The sequence below is a fragment of the Lagopus muta genome, chromosome 10, assembly GCF_023343835.1.
Source record: "Lagopus muta isolate bLagMut1 chromosome 10, bLagMut1 primary, whole genome shotgun sequence".
Taxonomy (NCBI): Eukaryota; Metazoa; Chordata; class Aves; order Galliformes; family Phasianidae; genus Lagopus; species Lagopus muta.
The window spans coordinates 8,757,019-8,772,888 of record NC_064442.1 but is presented as its reverse complement, the minus strand read 5'-3'; the positions used below and the strand labels follow the sequence as shown (position 1 = coordinate 8,772,888).

Sequence of the window (15,870 nt, the reverse complement as noted above, 5' to 3'; positions counted from 1 at the left end):
TACTACATACTGTACTTCGGAACTGAACAGAGAAGTGAGTTATGAAGTGTAAAGTGGAGGCAGTGGAATTATGAGCACACCTATAGATGACAGGAACGATGACATCAGTGGGAAGTGAAGACAGTTGTACCCATAGCAGAAATAAAAAATGTAGGAAAGGGGAGAGCAACTACAATTGGAAGCAGAGAGCCTAGTCTAGAGCTCATAGGAGGCAGCCTGCCTTTGTATTATTACCAGTTCAAAACTTGAAGATGGAAGTTGGGAGGGATGCCCCTGAATGCTGTCAGCAGAATGGTAAGTGACTGACAAGTGCCTTGTTTATTTAACACTGATGATATTGATTCATAGGGATAGCAGCATGTGCAGTCACAAAAAATAATGTATCAGTTTCTTCTATTGCCTTCAGTAGATGTGATAAACAGCAAGGGTATAATCCAAGTATGTACGTGTAGAACATGGCGTGATAGCAGCAGCTACTGTCTCTATTTCCTTATTTTGAGGGAATTGTTTTTGGAGACAAGGAATCACACTCTAAAGCAGAAACAGGGCTTTTCTTATCATGAGATTTGCAGGTTTTTTCAGCTCTTGACGGATTTTTGTAATGTAAAATTATTTCATTGCCATTTCAGATTTATTTTACTGCTTTTTAGCCAGTGTCTTTTCATAGATGTTAAAAAAAAAACACATTTTTTAATTTTTATTTTTGAAATCATTAGAAGTTCAGCTAAAATCACTTCTGGTCTTTGCCTGTCACTACACGTGCACATCTGCATTGTTAGTGTCTTCACATGTGAGTTTGTCTGTGCAAAAGCATTCACATAACAAATTGCATTTGGAGTGCAGACTAAAGGCAATTTAAGGAGAATTTCCTGAAGACAGTAGATTCATTTGCCAGCACAAAGGAGCTTCAGAATGACTGGTTAACAGAATCACATCTGGCTTTATTTTGTTCCCAGTGGAGCTGAGTGTGGATTTGGCTGTCGACTTCTGGTCCTCTCATGAATTCATGAGGTTGCCTGACCGAGAATTTTCCTGTAATATTGTTTGTTTGATGTGAAATAAGTCATTATAGAAGTTTGAAAAGAAATGGTTTTTTGTGTTCTGAAGATGACTGTGGTATCGCTGGTGCTGTACCTAGACATTTCTCTTATGTCCTGCTCCCAGGAAATGAGGAAAGTTGTCAGAATGCTTTATCAGTGAACAGCTTGAGAAGTTCTGTGCTGTTATGCTAGTTAGGTAATAGTAATTTTTTCCTTCTATCAGTTCTGGTCCTCGTGCTGCCTTGGCAAGCACTTTCAAACAGACCGAAAATTACCTGCCGATAAGTAGTTTTAAGGAAACCAGACATCTCTTCAGTTTCCAACTTACTGCAGTGTACTAACTAACGATCTCACTGTGTCTACTCTGTTTCCATTGCGTAGTTCAAAGGATCAGATCCCTTTCTGCTAAGTTTTATGTTCAAATCTCACTTCAATTAGATGAACTCTTTAGTTACCGGGAAGAAATGCTAAGTTTGGAATATCCCAGTATAATGTAAATTATATTAGGTACTTTTTCTCTAATATTTATGTGTCTAGCAGTGGTTATTAAAATAAATTCCTGTGGATTTCTGTGTCCTTGGAACTTCCCTCCCTTCCTTGCTGCTTGCACCTCTCTGAATGAGGGAAAAGTCTGCAGGGTCTAAAAAAAAGCTGCAAGGCTTACAGCCACTGTTCAAGCAAGGACTGAATCTCTGTTTCAGTGCTTGTCACTTGCACCTTTTTTTTCTTCTTTTTTCTTTTTTAGATCTTGATACAGACTAGACTTTTAATTTAAGTTCTCCCCTGGCCCCTCTCCAAAGCAAATGTAAAATTGCAGATGGTAACATTGTTTTTGAGGCATTAGAATTGTAGAGAGAGATCAGTCTGCAGCTCATTCTCAAACATGATCTTTACTTTCCAGTTTCCTATTCACCAGCTTCTAAAACACAGACAGCATTAGACATTGGTAGTTTAGTGTATGTTTCTGCATCAAATCTACGTGGTTTGTCATGTAGAATATCGAATGCCATAAATCTTACTACCTTTGAGGACTGCTACATTTTGTTATGACTGCTGTCGTAATTATTTCTTCTTTCATCAATCTTTCCATAAACACTAATAAAAGTTGTCCATGTTAATTTGTCACGAGGCAGATATCGCCTTTAACATCTGTAGGAAACTCTGTAGTCATCCTGAAAGCTAAAGATCTTCAGTACCTGAAGAAATCCCAAGGTGAAAATAAGTGAGCAGTGTGCTCTGGCAACAAAGACAATAAGGAGTGATCTTTGTAGTAGAAATTGCTTAGAGTTCTGAGGATTTGCCCTCTTTTTTTTTCAGTATGAACTCCTTTGGCCCTGATACCAGAGTCCTTAACACAAGCACAAGTTTAACTAGTGAGATGCAGTAGCTGTTATCAGAATGAAGAGTACATTTGGTGGGAATAAGAATTGTTCATGTAAACTGCAACATTTTTTTAGTGCTGTCAATCATTTAATTACTCTACAATATTTCAAAGAGATGCTCTCCACTTAAAAAATAATCACATACTTCCCGGATGTCTGCTCTGGAAATGCCTTTACTATAGACATAAGAGGTTTAAAAATGTCTCTTTACAAGAGATTAATTCTGGTAATTTAATGTAATTATCATTATTATTATTATTCATATTTTAAATGCTTCAAAAATTGCAATTCAAGACCCCCAGGATCATTATATTGGCTTAAAAATAGTGAGATTAAAAATAAATACATCAGCATTTCCTTTTTATTTTTTTCCTTGTTCCAAAGCTTGTGGCTTTGGAACCTTTAGGGTACAGTCAAGCTGTGTTTTTAGGCTCTTGTCTGGACCACAATGGCTAGAAGTTTGCTATTTGATTTATAAGAAACCTGAGATTCTTAGAAAAGCAATGGATTCAAGCCAAATGTAAGAGTTTTAGGAAAAAACAATGATTGTTGTGAGGCTCATGCTCACACATAAAGTTGAGAACATTTTCTGTAGAGTAGTCAGCAGTTTGGTAGCTGATTACTCCTTTGACTCGTTTCATTGACTACAAAAGCTGTTTCTTTTACAGGAGTATACATTATTATATATTGTATATTATATATTATATATAATATTATATATAATATATACATTGTATTCTTTTACAGGAGTATACATTAGCATTGCCAGTGGCAATAGACTTGCAGAGAGGCTAAAGCACATGTAAGATTTGGAATTTCTTCTGAGTTTTTTTGGTTGATAGTTCATACTTCTAAGCAGTCATCAAAATGAGTCTGTCTAATAAAAATAAATGTCCTTCCTCTTCAAGACACAGACTTGAAGACGTTCGTCCTCTTACACGCACAGCAACTTTCAACCCCCGTTTTCTTTTCACTATAAAAAGAAGGCAGAAAGTGTTTTTTTCTCTCCCTAGCATTCTAGCACTTAACGCAGTTTCATACACTGTGTATTTCGCTGCACAGAAAAGCTTATAAAAGAATGTAAATGAATGTGGTTTGAATGCTGGGTTAAAATAGAAAATATTCTGTTTCACTGAATAGTAGGATAATTACTACAATAGGGCATCATATTACTGTAAAAATACTTAAAGCTCCCTGCTGCATACATAATATTTTAGTTAAATTATCTACTATGTTTATATTATAAGCCAAGAAAGTCATACATGTAAAACTTTGCTTGTTTGAATAATAGATCTTTCCATTTTCCAATTTATGTAGAATAAAAAATTCATGCACGACTGAAGTTCCCAACTAACGTGAAATTACAGTTGAGGAAGAGAAATCAGATTAATTTTGAGACGTTTTGACAGTTAAGTTCAAGCAAATATTGTGTCAATTAACTGTAGTTATTTATTGAACAGTGTCCTTAAACTGCAAACTAAGGAACAGGAAGGGAGGTTTGTGGTCTGTTTTAAGAGCTCTGCAATACCTGTTTTGTGCTTACTGCATCAAAACGAGGTGCCACCTTCCTTGAAATGAGGCCTCGGTGGGGAGAAGTTGCTACTACTGCTCTGCAGTTATGTCAAATAGAAGATAGCATATCAGCATGTTCTTCTGGTAACTCAGTGAAAGCTAGGTAGGTCATTCTGCAAGGCAGAAGTGCTTTAATGAACTCCAGGTGGCAAGCTGCAGTCACCTGGAATGGCATGGCTTTTGTTCATTTGGCTGACCAGTTTTGTTTTTATAACACAGTGATATGAAGTTCCTATGGGATTACTGCTGACTTAGATGGTCTGAAAGGAATTTCGTTTCATTCCCCTCCTTTGTGTGAGATATTAAGATATTACTTATCACAGCCTGGAACAGAGCAACATCAGCTCTGAGTATGTCTTCCCACAGGAATGCAGTGAGATCAGCAAAGTTGAAGGTGTGTAGCACAGAGTAGATTTTGACCTGAAATAGAGATTGTGAGGATACTCGATGTCTGCTTCATTCCTTGTCTGACAATGTAATTCATAGGCTCGTTCTGCCAGAATGTAATTTCTGCATCTTTGTTTCTCTTCTGGAGATTGGCAGGTGGACATTTCATGTCTAAGTGAGAAGACAGGAATGCTGCTCTTGTTAAACAAATGCATACTGATCAATTGGACAGAAAACATTTGATTCCTTTTGTTGTTGTACGTAACAAAATAGTAGAGTTCTAGGAAAAAAAAGTTTGTTTATTGGTTTATCTTGCTTGAGCATTTTCACATCTGCATTATTGCCTTATGATATTTGTTAAAGGCTTATTCTCAACCCTGAGGGTGAAATACGATTTACTCAATGTGTGTGTTCTATGTTAATGTAATTATTGATACTTTGATATAGTAGACAGGAATAGGTTGTCAATCACATTTAAGGTCAGGTCTTCTGTTCTATAAAAATTCATGACTTTGTAGATGCAGTCAAAACATTTATATAACAGGATCTTTCTGAACTGAAAATGAGTCCCAGAGGGGATCTAGAAGTCTACCAGAGAGCCTGAAAGAAACTGTAATATGTCACTGTGAAAAATCACTGCTGCTCTGTACCTGCTAAAGTGTCTGAAATAGTTGAACTGATTCAAATACCCCAAAGAAGTACTGTGACCTGGACTGGCTTATATGCTCCACTACTTAAGAATTTTTTGTAGGTAGAGGAAAGGCTGATTTATGAAAAGAATGACATTGTTCATGAAAGTGTTGTAAAAGACAGAAAAATATGAACCTTTGGTATGGACACAAAACTTTGTGTCAAATGAACCAATGAGTTCACTGAAACCAGAACAAATAATGATCAACAGTGTTAGTAAGCCATTCCTGATGTACAACTGAGAGGTACAGGAGTAGTAGCCTAGTAGCTTTTGTGTAGCAATTGTGGTGATGTTTTGAGTTAATGTCATAGGTAACAGGATGCTGTTACTGAAGGTTTCTGGTTAAAATGCCAGCCCCCTTGAAATCTTAGAATATGGTCATGAGAAGAGACAGAAAACTTGCTGTTGAAAGCGACTTTTTGTCCTTCAAAATCACTGGGAATAAGTGAAAGATAGGAAGGAAGTGGATTTGAATTCTTTGAACGGTGCCATTTTTACTTGGAAAACATAAAATGCAAATTTTCAGTGCATATTGGTTTATGATCACTATTACTGCTTACCTAGAAGATGCAAGTAGTAAGAGCTGCAGATCAGAAGGTGCCAAGAATGGTCACAAGAAAGGGAAGCTCTGGTCTGGGTCAGATTTGCTGCCTTCAACAGAACCATCATACCTCTTAGGACTCTTGTCAGAATGATTACATTCAGTCAGACTCTCCTAACTTCTGCAAACTTTTTGCGTGTTTTTAATTCCTTTCTTTTTTGCAGATCTCTAGCTCATGAAAGTCAAGGTAAGTGAGGAGTAACTTGTACCCTAATTTTGGCAATTAACCATTTCATGGCTTGAGACCATTATAAAACCAAGCAGGTGCAACATCTGATGGTGCAGAGAATGTAATCTGTTTTCTGTTTGTTTTCAGAGATTTAGAATGCCAAATCAAGCCTTTTCAATAATACAGGAGCACATTTCAGCATATAATTGACAAATAAATTTTGAAGTTTAAGTTATATAAGCTATCTCAGTGTTCTTTTTGACTCAAGAGGTCGTTTTTAAGCCTGCCATCAAAATCAGTATTTGGAGCTTTTTCACTGAGCGTTATTGGAGAGTAAGCATTACAAAAATCTCTTCTGTGTTCAGTGTCTCATGAGTGTTTTCCTTCCAGGAACACAAGAAGCCATTGCGATGTGTCTGCATGTAGAGACAAAGCAAGCTGTCAATGAAACCCTGTGTGACAATTCCAAAAGACCACCACCAATGACTCATGCTTGCAATATGAAGCTTTGTCCTCCAAGGTACACTGTGATAATGGAATCGTACTGAAGCAAATAAATGGTTAATATGACTTGAATAAATGTTGTCTTTCACAGAAAGGAGTCAAATTGCAGAACTGCAATCTTGCTTTGGGATGATGTTTCACTTTTTTAGTCTAAAACAAGGTTTTTGTGTTATGTTGTTGGGTTTTTGGTTTCATTGTTTTGTTTTGCTTCATTCTTTGATCTTTACTTCTTTTCCACTCCACATTTTCATGTTTGCCATCTTCTGAAATAGATTTATTTCGTGTAGATGTTTGCCAGGGGTGGAAAAAACAGACTTAACTGAGAAACTAAGAAGCAAAGAATATTTACTTTCTGGATGAAAAAAATCAGTGAAATTATGACTTAAAGTGACTTTGAATTCATGCTTTTTTAGTATCCCCATCCGGTTCTTACAGGTTTGTTACAGTTGTATGGGAATCCCAGGGAAAGAATAAAAGCAATCCAAATCCAAGTAAACCTAGCTAGTTTGGTCACTTGCAAATGAATCTTTGATAGTTTTGCCTTGTTTGTCCCATATGTGTCTCTGACATACTGATCTTTTGGTGCATTGTTTCTGAACTGCTTCCACAGGAGCGTAATCTTGCAAAAGGTAGAGAACAAAAGTTAATAGGAGCAGGATTTAGTATAAAAAATGAATACATAATTTATGTTTTGTAAATGTAAGAAAGGTCTGTTTATGTATTTACATTTACAAACGTACTTATCAGTAGGTTGCCAACAGGCTGTTTGTTTTTATGAGAAGCATTCATTTTTCATGTAAATGATGGAGTACAGTAAATTTACTTGGATATAAGCCTTTATTACTTTATTGTGAGTAACTTCCGCATTTCTTTATTCCCTGAAAGTTTATAAATCTAGATTATAATTTTGCCTTACAGTCAAACCAAAAGAATGTTTTGGCCATCTATCAATCAATATATCTTCTGTTATTTTTTACTAAGTTCTTTTTGGGTATGATTTTTCCTTAGCTTTTCACTGAAAGATGGATGTGTTCTTGGAACAGGTGGCAAACTGGTCTGTGGAGACGGTGCTCAGCAACTTGTGGAGTTGGGATACAGACGAGAGATGTATACTGCCAGCAGCCAGGAGGATCTACTGTTGCTGCTGAGGATTGTAAAGACAAAAAGCCTCATTCTTTGCAAGCTTGTAACCAGATTGATTGTCCCCCTGTTTGGCATGTTGAGGAATGGCAACAGGTATGACTGGGTTAGAGAAGGAGTTTAAGTGTAAGCAGTGTTCCTCTGTCTAGGTATTTAAAATTCTTCATCCCAAACAACATGTTTGGTAGCTCCTAAACTTTGATATTGAAGATTTTCAACTAATTTCAGTGGAACAAGTTAATCCAGATTTAAAAAAAAAAGTCTTCTCACCACTGTGCTATTGAATACTGAGAGGATGAGGTCGAAAGTTCTTTTTAGGAAATCAGAAGGCTGGATATCAGTTAGTGCAGACATCGGTCTTCTTTTGACACAGCAAATGTAATTATCTGCTTTTGGAGACATATTAGCTGATGTAGGGCACAGTCAAATCTACGCGTGATTTTTCTTCAGGATTTCTACTCCATAGTGGTTTTTAACTTAGTGGTTAGGTTCTCCTCAATTCTAATGTATTAGGTAAACATTTTATCTGAAGAATCTTCTACAGGCTGCTTGCCTTTTTGTTGAATCCGGATGTCATTCTTCAACAGAGCATAATTACGGGGAGTCTTACAGTGTCTGTGTAATCTTAACGGTGTGGTGTGCAAGCACAGGTGCATGTGCAGGTGTGCATGTTATGCTGTTTTCTTCTCAGTGTTCCCGTACCTGTGGAGGAGGGATTCAGACCCGTAAAGTGTACTGCAAGCAGCTGTTGACAGATGGAAGTTTCCTGAAACACTCTGATGACACCTGCCGGGAACCCAAACTGCCAACTACCAAATCGTGCGCAAAAGTGGACTGTCCTCCTCAGCTGGTTGTAGGAGAATGGTCCAAGGTGAGCAGCTCCCAACAAGTCTGAACCAAAACCTTCACTTGCAACGTGATCTCTAACGATATCTGCTTGGGTAAATAGTGGGTGATCGGTGCAGGAAGTTCACAGGGTAGCAGAAGGTTTCACAGGATGTATGTCGGGACTAAACTATGCGTAGAGTTGCCTATAAGTAGGCTGTTCACATCCCCCCTGCAGAGCTGTGTTTGAGCTGCTGAGAGAAATGGCTTCTGAAAGTCAAATCTTTGTTTTGTTGTGTCATGCTCTTTCTTTCCCATTTAATGTAACTCCCTGTTCAAACAGATTTTTGAGAAGGCTCTTTAGAAGACAGAACTAAAAGTTTGTGCAGTACAAACTTAAGAGAATGGATGGAGAGACTTGACGCAGACTCTTTTGAACATGCTGAGTTTTTTCTCTTAGATACTGGATTGCATTGCTATGTTTTCTCTGCGGTTAAACAAAAAGAAATATGGTTATGCTATTTTAATTGTTCCTGAGTTGCTTGATGGAACAAGTTAGCTATCTAATATTCTTATTGCTTGGAAAAGTGCTGATAACACAAGGATTCATATGGAGTAGAGAGCTTTGTCTCTCTCAGTTTCAAATTAGTATATGTGCCATGGGACACCAAGCTTAGTTTGCATCCTTCCTTTCACAGTGCTCAGTAAGCTGTGGTGTTGGAATCCAGAGAAGGAAAATTGCCTGCCAAAACCGAACAGCAAAAGGCCAATATGTTGCAGTAAATGAATCAATGTGTAGTGGTTTGTCTCCTTCACTGCTTGTAAGGTCTTGTCAAATGAATGCCTGCAACAGTAAGTATGTTACTTTATGTAGTTTCCTGCTGATTTTGAATGATCTGTTTATACAGTAAAATCTGTATACAGGTCAATTCACTCGTCTGCCTGTACTTTAACAACATCAGTAATCTGGTGTAAAGTGAGTATCATAATCAGTAGGCCAGTGATAACAGGATTGTTTTTAATTTATTTTCTACAAGACAGAAGTATAGGTCATGATCTAAAGGAGTGTTTTTTGAACACACTTTTCTTGGGCCTCTCACTCTCATACTCACCTACACTTGCTCTGATTATTTTTCCTTTATCCATTATCTCATTCGCAAACAAAAACAAAAACAAAACCACTGACCCAAGCCAACAATTAAAAATGGAGTTTGAATGGAGTATAAATTATGAAGGACATTAGAAAAGATAAGAAAGCAGTTCTGGCTTGTTTTTTTCATTGTGTATTTGTATTAAACCGGACTTTTAGTTTTGCACGGTGGAATTCAAAAGCTGAAACGTATTGCCAGTGATAAGTTTATGTATAATGTACATCTTTCTTTGTAGAAATGAAAATGCCAGTCCATGAGCTTTGCAGGAAGTGGTGACAGTACAAACAGTCCTTGAAAAATCCAGTATTTTATTTCTCTCTATAAATTATCTTTTTTAAGAAAAAGCTGCCTATAGGAATTGTTTAATTTAGGCACAATATATTTATGATAGTGATGGTAGTTGCACAAATAGCTTATGCGTAACAGCTGTGGAAATACCTTGCAAATATAATACATGTTCAATTACATGCATAATTTGGAACAGGGAGTTCTAAATGCAGTTTCCTTAAGCCTTAACTTGGCTTCTCATTCCTTTATAAAGGAGAGTAGCAGTATGCAGGCTTCAGAAGCAGAGAGCTGAACAGAAAGGAAAAAAGACAATCAGTTTTAGGTTTGGGGAAGACCAAGAGCTTGTTTTTGATCACAGATCACAAAAATGAACGTGTTTTGACTCAATTCATGCAACTACCAAGAAATAGCTAATTTATAAATGTTGAGACTTTGCTTTAAAATTACTCACAAAATAAAATAAAAAATAGAATAATTACTGATTCATACATAATATGAAACTTCTTTTCCTGGCCTGCATTTCAGGTTAACATGCCAAAAACCTGAGGTTCAAAGCTCCACTTAAATAAAGCCCTGTGGACTTTCAGGAATGTCCTTGGCATAAGGTTTAATAAAATATTTTGAGCTGCATATCTATCTGAATTTAATTAATTGTGGATAGTTGAATGACAGTGTGGCCAGTTTGCAAATTGCTTAGCACAGACTGATATTCAAGTTATATTGTCAGCTTCCACTGCAGTGCCAAGAAAGCAGGACACTGGGTTGCATGGAGAGTGAGATTATACTGAACGGGTATGGATTGAAGGGACAAATAAAAGCACTGGTTTTTTGCTCATCACCAGAACTGTTTGGAACAAGAGAACCCCTGCAGCTCAGGTCTGCCTGGCAAGCACTGGCTGCACAATGCGAGGGAAGGGGAAGCTGTGGGATGTATCCATACCCTTAGTCATGATCTGGGTTTTGCAGGAGGAGGCAGGGCCGCAGGGCTTTGGTTTCAAGAAAAATGCAAGAGGCGTTGCACCTGCAGCTATAGGTTCAGGACTCCTTGAATGGGAAGTGCAGAGAAGGCAGGAATGTAGAGTGGCCCATGGACAGACAGGCAGCTAGCAATAAAGAGTGAAGCAGAGGCACTGGTGGTGAGTGGTGTGCATACTATTAAGGCTTCTTTGTTCTCATCTGTAGCTTGAATGAGCTCCTCCTTTTTTGCTGTCTCATGACAGTGCTGGGGCTTTTCAGGCTTGATCTTTTACAGTGGGATTAATAATTGTGTCTGTTCTCTGCTTAATATTGGTCCCATTAAATCAGAATGTTCCTGAGTCCGTGATCACTAAGAAAAAAGAAACAACACCTGTCTTGCTCTGAGGTCACCAGGGCCTGACACCCAGCTAAAGCTGCACAGGACCATTAGAGGTCAGAGACTCAGATGGATTTGTACCAGGCGATAATGAGGTCCAATGGCTCCAGTACAATCTAATCATTAAGTAAGGTTGACCTTGTAGAAAAATCTTTCCCGAACAGCCCCTTACCTCAGCAGCTGCAATACTGGATGTTACAAAGGATCTAGAAATACGTACGTGGTCTTAGATATTTATATGACCCTATTACATATCTATATGGCCTGCCATCCACAGCTCTGAACTTTATTTCACTCCTAAACTTGATCACAAGGCGCCAGTAAAAATGTATACACCCTTCACTGTTGAACTGCTAATGAGAGTTAGTGGTCTTTCTTTTTTAAAGAAATGAAATGGATGAGACTTGTTAACATATTTATAAGTACACAATGGGTTTAATTCCATGTTGGAACATGTAGTGTAAACAGAGCACAGCCTGAAGTATTTCATGTGTTTAAAGTTACACTTACTGTGTCTGTAAGTTGGATTTTGGAAATTGAAAATTTAGTATTGGAACGTTTCCCTTAAAATAAATATTTGGGGCCCAATCACTTATTAAAAACAGGTCACTAGCCTAATAATTTTAGTAAACCAAGTGCCTAAAGCAATTTATTTGTTGCACCATGTAAAGCAGTTGAGGGAACTACATATCTGGATAATGAATACTGATATAAAAGCTGTGTAATTATGAAACCATGATATCCCCACTGGTCTGAACTCATTACCCAAAGCATTGAAAATAATCATTTTGTTTTATAAGCATAAGAATGCACTCTAGGGTGTAGTTTCTACAGTGTACACACTTATTGAATGCTAGAAACATTTAGCTTTTCACCTATTTCTTCACAGTGTATTTGAAGCATATGTATATTAAGAAGCATGCTGTTTTTCAAATATTATTTGTGTGCCATCAATGTGGTTGTCATTTTATTTATGTACCTACCAAGTGAAATCGTACTAATGGTTTCAAATTCAAGCACGTTGAGAAAGCATTTTGATTTGTGTGTCCATTTCCTAGCTCCTCAACTTGATTTGCAGGCTGAGTTTTTCTGTCTCATACCAGAAGGCTGGGCAGCAAATACAATTGGATTGCTTTCTAGCACCAGTGCTGAGTGTTTCCCAGCTCTCCCCAGCTGGCCAATTTCATTGTGCATGGAATGAACTCAAGGGGTGTGTGCCTCGCTCCCCTTCTCACGTGCCTTGCTTCACACCTACCTGCTATTTTCTTAGTAAGACCCGTTGTTTGATCATAATGGGGCACAGTAGTTGCCAGCAGTGAGTCAGTGCAGTGGTATCTGTAGCATTGCAGTCATTCTCATGGTTTCTCCAACATGATGTCCAGCTGCTGCTGGAAAGCCAAGCCTTCCTGTGGTGGTGGCATTCAGGCAGCTCCTGGGAACCTGTCCACATCCAGCTGCCTGCAGAACAACGCAGGAGGAGCTTCGTAACACCCAGTGTCTCTGTATCCTGTCTGCATGGCGCTTTATGTGCTGCTGTCTGCTCGTGTTAATTCATCTGATTGCTGTATTCAGCTTCTCCAGCTTCTGACTTTTTCCTCTTTCCTCCCCTTCCCTCCCTTCTTTTTTTGGCACAGCACTGTGAAACACCTCATCTTTCAACCTGAAGAAATTACCCTCAGTCAAGGATTGCAGGGTGGCTCTGCTTGTTGCATGCACTGTGTCTTCATTGATGGTTCCTTTCACCTCCTGTGTTGCTTTTTGGCTTCACTTATTGAGACAACCAGCATGGCCAGCCAACAATTTAAATAGCAGTCCAAGGGAGCCTTGCTCTTCAGATAGATTTTGTTTTATTTAGGTCATTCTGCATTCAACAGTGCTCAAATGCAGGGAAAGTAATAATGTGCTCAAATTTTTTTTTTTTTTTTTTTTTTTTTTGTTCACTTTTTCCATTCCCTTTCATGCCTAGCCTTTCTGAGGCAGCAATAGGAAACATAACCATAAGAGGATTATGTATATAGTATAAAATAGTACATAATATATATATTTAGGTATGCTTGCACCATCTATGTCCTTTGTATAGGTAAATGTTGTCTGCATTTTCTCATACTTGGGAGTCTGGGGGAAGAAGTAACAGAATTCTTGGCTGGAGCAGGGGAATGCCATGGTTTCATCTTGTCCGTATTTTTGCATTTTTGTGACTCAGATAAAAGCTCAGCATGTTGCAATCTGATTTAAACAAAGTCAGGAAGAACTCTGTCAGCCATTCTGTGAGAAGCAGATTTTGTATGCATGAGTGCTGATGATTAGTTACTTTTCAAGGCTTCATTTTATTTCAGAAATTAAACCAAAGCTTCCAGAAAAATCCTCTACTCATGGACCTCGGATTATCAGCATTCACCGTGTGTACATTCAGACGAGACAAGAGAAGCGCATTAATTTCACCATAGGAAGCCGTGCCTACTTACTTCCAAAAACTTCTGTTGTAATTAAGTGCCCCGTACGAAGATTCCAGAAGTCGCTTATACGGTGGGAGAAAGATGAGCAACACTTACAAAACTCTAAAAGACTTGGCATCACTAAGTCAGGGTCACTGAAAATACACAGTCTTGAAGCCACTGATATTGGTGTGTACCGGTGTATTGCAGGCTCAGCGCATGAAACATTTGTGCTCAAACTGATTGGTAATGACAACAGATTGATAGAACCACCAAGTCTTAGAAAACACGCCAGTGAGATCACAAATGCAGATCACAATGAGGCCAACGGCTTTGGGGCCAAATGGCATAAAATGAACAAAATGTGGCAAATGTGGAGTAAGAAAAATGAGCTCTATTTGGGTGAGAGGCAAATAAACGATCAACCATTTCTGAGAAATCTCGAAGCCTTTGGGAGTAATTCAGCAGGAGTATTTAGCTCTCGTGAATTCAAGAATAAACGTCTGGAGGCAGCAGTTCTCCAGGGTGCCTACAGCATGGACACTGTGCAGTTTGAAGAACTAATAAGGAACATGAGTCAACTCATTGAAACTGGAGACGTCAGTGATGACTTGGCGTCCCAGGTCATTTATCAGTTAATCGCTGAGTTATCTAGGCCTCCACAATCAACCACTGAAAAATGGAAGGGAGCCCAGGATGAGAAATTGGCCTCAAAATTCACAGGCAAATCACCAAACGAATCTGATCGTTTCAGCACAAAAACTGTGGATAAGTTAATGTCTGACCAGAAGGTTCCAGTTATTATGAGGCAAAAGGAAATTCCTGGAGTTTCCTCTAACAAAACACTAACTGTACGAATTGGAAATACAGTTTTTCTGACCAAGAATACTCAATCTGTCAATCTACTGTGTGAAACAGCTGGTGTTAGTGAAGTGAAATATACTTGGACAAAAGATGGTGAGACATTAAAATCCTCTGAGAGGTAAGTGAATATCTTTTTTTTTCCAATCACTGAATGAATTACTGTTACCATGAACTGTTAAGATACATCCTGCTGTTTAATATTAAAACATAATCTGTTGTAAAAATGAGATAAGCATTAGCATTATGCCTTCTGGCCTTTTATTTAAGCAGTTTGATCTTTTTTCACTCAGACATCTGTCATGTTTTGTTTCACCAGTGCATGTCCATTTCCACAATGTTATGTGCAGTGAATGACTTTTTTTCTTTTACTACGTGAAGGGATTTGCATGTACTAAGTGTGCATCTTTTAAGCTGCATCAGAAAATGAACAGGTTCATAATCAGTTAAATTGAGACAATTGAGTGGACTTGTTCACATACCAAACACAGTAGGCTTAAGTTCTGCCATTGTATAGATGAAAATCAGTCTTTCTGATGCCTCTTAAGGAGGGGAAATATCAGTGTTATCTTCACCATCCTTCAACACACAGTAAATTTTTTAGAAATACCTTTAGCTGAACAATTGCTTGTGAAAAAAAAAAAAAATCTCATCTGTTTTAATGCTTTAAAACTTGCACATATTTTTGTTGATGGCCATGAAATACAAAATAATACAAAAAAAACCCCAAAACTGTAATGTCATCCTATTTGAGATCTGTAACTGAAGAACTACTGCCGTATGTATGTAATGCTCATATATTAAGACTCAGCAAATGCTTTTATTCCATTGCTGACAAGTTAGATGCTCACCTGGTAATACTGACACAACCTTCATGTGAGAGCCTCTTGGAGCTGTAGCTAGCTCTTGAGTAATGAAAAAAATGATTCTGAAACGATAAAGATGTTTTTGGATACTTCTCAACGTAGTTAACTGATTAACTATATGGCCAAGAAAAATATACTTCTGCAGGTCTATCAATTAAAGCAAGGACACCAAACAAAGCCATTGTTAAAACCGTAAATGTTTTTGGAACCATGTAGCTCTCAGCAGTTATGTTTAGTTTGTGAACCATGCATAATTTCCCATTAATTTGTTGTGATACTTTTTCTTTTTTTTGGATATTATGGTGTTTTATTTATTTGTGAGCATCTATTTGATCCCTAATTCTACTTTCATAAATTGTCTTTATTTTAGCTGGTATTTTTTCACTTGAGGATATATTGGCGAGCAGTTTTCTTTCTTGTTTTTTTTCAGAGAAATGTCCCTTACATGTGAGCGTGTGTATGATTGTTTATACATACATGTGCCTATGTATATAAATATATGTACTTAAATAGTAATAGTATTGCAGCAGAAAAAGGCTGTGAAGCAAGAAGCAGGTTGTATATCTGTTAGGCTTGTGAAAGAGGGCCATATTCCAGACGTGCA

General features: G+C 37.8%; 1 protein-coding gene across 15 annotated transcripts in view; it reads left to right on the top strand.

The window, feature by feature from the left end:
• ADAMTSL3 (ADAMTS like 3) overlaps positions 1 to 15,870 on the top strand; it is a 188,618-nt gene that overhangs the window by 147,947 nt on the left and 24,801 nt on the right. For all 15 annotated transcript variants that reach the window (XR_007379190.1, XM_048956750.1, XM_048956741.1 and 12 more), the window contains 5 exons: positions 6,233 to 6,362; positions 7,390 to 7,582; positions 8,178 to 8,357; positions 9,010 to 9,163; positions 13,441 to 14,521. Coding sequence is in view for 14 of the 15 variants with exons in the window: in XM_048956750.1 (XP_048812707.1) it covers positions 6,233 to 6,362; positions 7,390 to 7,582; positions 8,178 to 8,357; positions 9,010 to 9,163; positions 13,441 to 14,521 (1,738 nt within the window). In the remaining variant the exon portion in view is untranslated. The remainder of the gene's footprint in view (positions 1 to 6,232; positions 6,363 to 7,389; positions 7,583 to 8,177; positions 8,358 to 9,009; positions 9,164 to 13,440; positions 14,522 to 15,870) is intronic.